General features: G+C 46.1%; 1 protein-coding gene across 1 annotated transcript in view; it reads left to right on the forward strand.

Annotated features, from left to right (window-relative positions):
• The window catches only part of LOC110529239 (kinesin-like protein KIF3B), a 45,626-nt gene extending 39,833 nt beyond the window's left edge, over nucleotides 1-5,793 (forward strand). The window contains exons 5-8 of the mRNA XM_036984555.2: nucleotides 202-318; nucleotides 2,033-2,132; nucleotides 3,359-3,516; nucleotides 3,943-5,793. Coding sequence (XP_036840450.1) covers nucleotides 202-318; nucleotides 2,033-2,132; nucleotides 3,359-3,516; nucleotides 3,943-4,033 — 466 coding nt within the window. The 3' untranslated portion in view covers nucleotides 4,034-5,793. The remainder of the gene's footprint in view (nucleotides 1-201; nucleotides 319-2,032; nucleotides 2,133-3,358; nucleotides 3,517-3,942) is intronic.
• The last annotated feature ends 516 nt before the right edge of the window (nucleotides 5,794-6,309 follow it).

Consider the following 6,309-nt stretch of genomic DNA (forward strand, 5'->3'; position numbering starts at 1 on the left):
ATTAATGTGTGTGTGTGTGTGTATATTAATGTGTGTGTGTGAGGTGTGTGTGTGTGTGTATATTCATGTGTGTGTGTGTGTGTGTGTGTATATTAGTGTGTGTGTGTGTGTATATTAATGTGTGTGTATATTAATGTGTGTGTGTGTGTGTGTGTGTGTGTGTGTGTGTGTGTGTGTGTGTGTATATTAATGTGTGTGTAGGTATCTGATCATAGAGAACTTCATTCCTCCTGAGGAGAAGAATAAGATCATGAACAGACTGACCCTTGACCCTGAGGAGGACCAGTGGAAGTTACAACTCCTCACCCCCTCCGAGAGGTCAGGGTGTGTGTATCTGTATCTGTGTGTCTGCGTGTGTGTGTTCATGTGTCTGTCTGTCTGTGTGACTCACGATTGAACAGCCATGGGTATGACTATAAACAAATATTTGGCAGTCTGGGCCACTTACACAGGCTCACAGTAGACAGGCTGACTGTAGACAGGCTGAGTAGACAGGCTGACTGTAGACAGGCTGACAGTAGACGGGCTGACAGTAGACAGGCTGACTGTAGACAGGCTGACTGTAGACAGGCTGAGTAGACAGGCTGACAGACAGGCTCACAGTAGACAGGCTGACTGTAGACAGGCTGAGTAGACAGGCTGACAGTAGACAGGCTGAGAGTAGACAGGTTGACAGTAGACAGGCTGACTGTAGACAGGCTGACTGTAGACAGGCTGACAGTAGACAGGCTGACAGTAGACAGGCTGACAGTAGACAGGCTCACAGTAGACAGGCTCACAGTAGACAGGCTGACAGTAGACAGGCTGACAGTAGACAGGCTGACAGTAGACAGGCTGACAGTAGACAGGCTGACAGTAGACAGGCTGACTGTAGACAGGCTGACTGTAGACAGGTTGACAGTAGACAGGCTGACAGTAGACAGGCTGACAGTAGACAGGCTCACAGTAGACAGGCTCACAGTAGACAGGCTCACAGTAGACAGGCTGACAGTAGACAGGCTGACAGTAGGCAGGCTCACAGTAGACAGGCTGACTGTAGACAGGCTGATAGTAGACAGGCTGACTGTAAACAGGTTGACAGTAAACAGCCTGACTGTAGACAGGTTGACTGTAGACAGGCTGAGTAGACAGGCTGACAGTAGACAGGCTGAGAGTAGACAGGTTGACAGTAGACAGGCTGACAGTAGACAGGCTGACTGTAGACAGGCTGACAGTAGACAGGCTGACAGTAGACATGCTCACAGTAGACAGGCTCACAGTAGACAGGCTCACAGTAGACAGGCTGACAGTAGACAGGCTGACAGTAGGCAGGCTCACAGTAGACAGGCTCACAGTAGACAGGCTCACAGTAGACAGGCTGACAGTAGACAGGCTGACTGTAAACATGTTGACAGTAAACAGGCTGACAGTAGACAGGCTGACAGTAGGCAGGCTCACAGTAGACAGGCTCACAGTAGACAGGCTCACAGTAGACAGGCTGACAGTAGACAGGCTGACTGTAAACAGGTTGACAGTAAACAGGCTGACTGTAGACAGGTTGACTGTCTACTCAGCCTGCTGATTTAACTATGTCTTGGCTCCTGTAGACAGGCTGACAGTAGACAGGCTGACAGTAGACAGGCTGACAGTAGGCAGGCTCACAGTAGACAGGCTCACAGTAGACAGGCTCACAGTAGACAGGCTGACAGTAGACAGGCTGACTGTAGACAGGTTGACTGTCTACTCAGCCTGCTGATTTAACTATGTCTTGGCTCCTGTAGACAGGCTGACTGTAGACAGGCTGACAGTAGACAGGCTGACAGTAGACAGGCTGACAGTAGACAGGCTGACAGTACATTACCTACAGATTGCAGTCTAAAACCAAGACAAAGCAGGGTAGTACGGTGATCCGTCTATCTGTGTGGAGAACAAGGTACTTTCTGTATCCGTGAGTGTCCATCTGGGACCTTTTGAATTGTTAGAATACTTCTGTAATATAATATGTGGTATGTTCAATTATATTTTCTATGTTCAATTCTCTCCGTCGGTTCAGTCAGATGAAGAAGAGGCTAGCCTCGGCAGTCGGATACAAACGACCAATCAGCCAGTACGCACGGGTTGCCTTAGCGATGGGCGCCCACTCCAGATACCGGGTAGGAGAGCGTGTGTGATGGAGTGAATGAAAATGGTCAGTAGGTGTATAACTTCTTCCCCAGGCACAGCACATATACACCTGGGATATCAACCATTCAAAGTTGTCCCAAACCAAATTTACACGTCGAGGGCAAATTCTTAGGTCGTAAACGATTGTGGGATGTCTTGGCTCCTGGTCCAGTGAGTCTGCTGATTTAACTATGTCTTGGCTCCTCGTCCAGTGAGTCTGCTGATTTAACTATGTCTTGGCTCCTCGTCCAATGAGTCTGCTGATTTAACTATGTCTTGGCTCCTCGTTCAATGAGTCTGCTGATTTAACTATGTCTTGGCTCCTCGTCCAATGAGTCTGCTGATTTAACTATGTCTTGGCTCCTCGTCCAATGAGTCTGCTGATTTAACTATGTCTTGGCTCCTCGTTCAATGAGGCTGCTGATTTAACTATGTCTTGGCTCCTCGTCCAATGAGTCTGCTGATTTAACTATGTCTTGGCTCCTTGTTCAAGGAGGCTGCTGATTTAACTATGTCTTGGCTCCTCGTTCAATGAGGCTGCTGATTTAACTATTAGTTCAGTCAGATCTGCCTTTATCATGTAGTTTGGTTGTGTTACGAGCCAATCCAGGTGACTGACCAATAGAAACACAGCTGACACTGAGTATAATACCATTATTGTGGAATGTTTACATGCTGTGGCAGAATAACGAATAATAATCTTGGATGTAGATCCAAACACGGCTGTAGTTGACGCAGCCTTGACGTCGGCTGATGTTTCCTTGCAAACAGAACTGAAACAATCTAGCCAGGTTGATATGAAGATTTTAATTTGGTAACATCGCACAATGTGACGTGATAATGGTAAAGTCCTTAATCTGATGTACAGTGTGGGCGTGACCATACAATTCTATGGAAGTGACCTACTGAGTAAAGTATTTGTCATCATTTAATTTTGGCGAATCACACGACTACAAGGTGTTTTGTAGGAGATGATTGGTTGGTAGATTAAGCCGATGTGAGTTTTTTCTCGTCTTATGCATTTTCTAATGAAGGCCCAGTTCAGCGTATTGGTCCACCACGCTCTTAGCAAAATTTGCGCTGAAGTGTCTGGGAAGGAGATTAGCAGGTATACCGACCCTGGCCCCTGACCCTTGTTAGCTGTGCTAAAACCTGCTACTGTACAGCAAAAATTACCTGACCACTCTGTTTCCTTGTGTGTTGTGTATGTGTGTAGGCTGAGAACATCCTGTTCTTGGAGCTGGACATGAGTCCTCCCACCACAGTCTCATTGGACCACTGGCCCTCAGAGGTGCGGCCTAACTGTAGCCCCTCTCCCACAGACAACGCCCCCTACAGGGAGAGAGCCACACGCGTCCGCAAGTCACGCTCCTGGTGAGACACACCATAGAGAATGATAGATGCCTCTAGTGGCCACAGGCAATATTAGCATGACCAGCGTCATTGAGGGCTTCCACCATTTTAATGTAGTCAACTGGGTGGGACTTCATTGGCTGATCCCTCCTGATGACCCTGTTGGAGTCATGTCCAGGTCATCAGGAGGGATCCACCAGTCATGAAGAAGACATTTGACTACTTCAGAATGATCACAGATACTATGATGCCTCACACAGTCTGCTGTCTGGCATGTTCTCCTATTGGCTGTCTATTCTCACCTCTTCACCTGCGTCTCTGCTATATGCCATATCCTGTCCCTGTGTGTGATGTCATATTCTGTCCCTGTTTGTGATGTCATATTCTGTCCCTGTGTGTGATGTCATATTCTGTCCCTGTGTGTGATGTCATATCTTCCTGTTCCAGGTGTCAGGCCCCACGAGCCATCACTTCCTCCTCCTCCTCCACGGTTTCCCTGGCAACCCATTCTACTGCCACGCCCAGTACTGCCCAGTGAATACCGGCCTCTCCCTACCTACCTCTACTCTCTCTCTCTCTCTCTCTCTCTCTCTCTCTGGTGTACTCTTTACAGCAGCCTGCTAACTCCTCCCCTTTCCTCTCTTGACCAATCAGCTCTCAGGAGTGGGAAACCACTCAACAGTCTTTGCCTATGCTGCCTCATGATTGGTTGATCACTGCCATGGGAGGAGCAAAAACCTAATTGACAAACAGATCTACTGCCTCAAGGACTCCACTACCCAGACTACCCTGGGGGAATGAAGGAGAAACCCTCCAACATTCTCTCTCTCCTCATTCCTGCAGGAGCTCTGCCTGTCTGTGCATTTTGGCAGCCCAGGGGAGTCAGAAGTGAAACTCACAATAAATGAAGACAGCAGGAGACTGATTTGTGGTGCTCAAAATAAGGTAGTTATTTAAGAGGTTAGGGGGAAAGGTTCAACTGAAAGGCCTATCAGGTGGGTCACTCTGTGTCCGGCTCCTCCGACAGCCTGTGCTAATGAACAAAACAAAATAGAGAGAGAGAGAGAGAGAGAGCGATGAGTCCGCAGATTCACCCCTTGCTCTCAACTTGCTGCCCGGGAATAGGTCCCCTTCCTTTGGGGCAAAGAACAGGAAGACAGAGAAACAGGTGAGTCAAACACTGACTAGTATCTCCTTTGTCGTTGGATCGAGGTGCTTATCATACTCACTCCAGTTCTTCTGAGGACTAGATGTCGTACCCTCTGCCTGTCTGTTCAACCGCACCCTCTGCCTCAGTGGCAGAACTAGAGTTTTATACAGGGGGTGGCCAAGGCTACTTCAGGGGGTCCATAGAACATAACAGTAAATTAGTGTTTAACCCTAACCTGGCATCTAAGGAGCATGAATGAATCCTATGATTGCTGATTAGAGGTAGAAGTGATGATTCACTGAACCCGGAGTTCTTCAATGAGGCAGATAGTGAGGTCCATAAGGGTTACTTCACTAGAATTCTATAACATACTATGAATAGTCAGTGTCTCTACCTCAGAACTGCAGCTCCATTTCTCTCTCTCTCTCACACACACACACTGTACTCACATACTGGAGAGACTTGGGTCACTCTGTTTTCATGAATATATAATCTGGGTCTATAAGAAAATTAAGCTCAAGCACCAAGGAGATAAGATAAGATTTGTGTGTTTGTCACGTTAGTTGAATGGAGGACCAAGGCGCAGCGTGATGTGAATACATGTTACTTTAAGGAAGACAAAGACCACTAAACAGACTATACAAAAAAAACTACCGTGAAGCTAAATAGAGTGCTGACACAGGCAACTAACACATATACAATAACCCACAAAATACCCAAAGAAGATGGCTGCCTAAATATGGTTCCCAATCAGAGACAACGATAAACAGCTGCCTCCAATTGAGAACCAATTTAGGCAACCATAGACATAAACACCTAGATGGTAAACAACCCCATAAACCTACAAAACCCTTAGACAGTACAAAAACACATACATCACCCATGTCACACACTGACCTAGCCAAAATAATAAAGAAAACAAAGAATACTAAGGTCAGGGTGTGACAGTGTTACATAAATTGCACAGTTTATTTACAAAAAAGTAAATTTACAACAACAAAAAATATTTGCAATTTGACATACCAGTTATCAAGCAGAAATGGACTTAATTTTGGTCATTACAAACTTACTGTATCATATTTATGTTCATATATATTATGTTAACTAATAAAGAAACGTGTTGGAATTGGCCTAATCAGGACCAAATGAAATGTGTCATGATACCCTTTGGATGGATCATTTTATAATGTCAGTGTACTAGCTAGTACACAGTGCAGGTTTTAATCACGACCAGAGGGACTACCTAAGAGCCAAATTATCCCTGGTAGATTTAAAACAGTATAATTCTGCGGTTCTGGTGAGAACTGGCTAAATGTTTCACAAACTCATCCATGTTGAGGGGGCGTGCCCTCCTTGACTCAACACTGAGAGTTCTGAGCTGACTTAACCTGTCATCAACCAAGGTTGTCCTAAGGTGGGTTTTAATCAGTTTTAAAGCTGAGAAGCTTCTCTCGCAGGAAGCACTGCTGACTGGTGTAACAGAAATCTTACAGAGTCTAAATAGCTCATGGAAGACCTCTTTATAAGGCTCTAGAAACACAACCAAGTCAAGGAGAGTAGACAGTCTGTCCCTTCCACTTTTCCATCTCCTATCAAGAAGCCGCTTGGTTTGATGAACCTCATGTTTGAGCTCCTGTAAATCTGACTCAAAGGTCTGAGCAAAG

The sequence above is a fragment of the Oncorhynchus mykiss genome, chromosome 8 (assembly GCF_057628025.1).
Source record: "Oncorhynchus mykiss isolate SJ-2025 chromosome 8, ASM5762802v1, whole genome shotgun sequence".
NCBI classification, from domain to species: domain Eukaryota; kingdom Metazoa; phylum Chordata; class Actinopteri; order Salmoniformes; family Salmonidae; genus Oncorhynchus; species Oncorhynchus mykiss.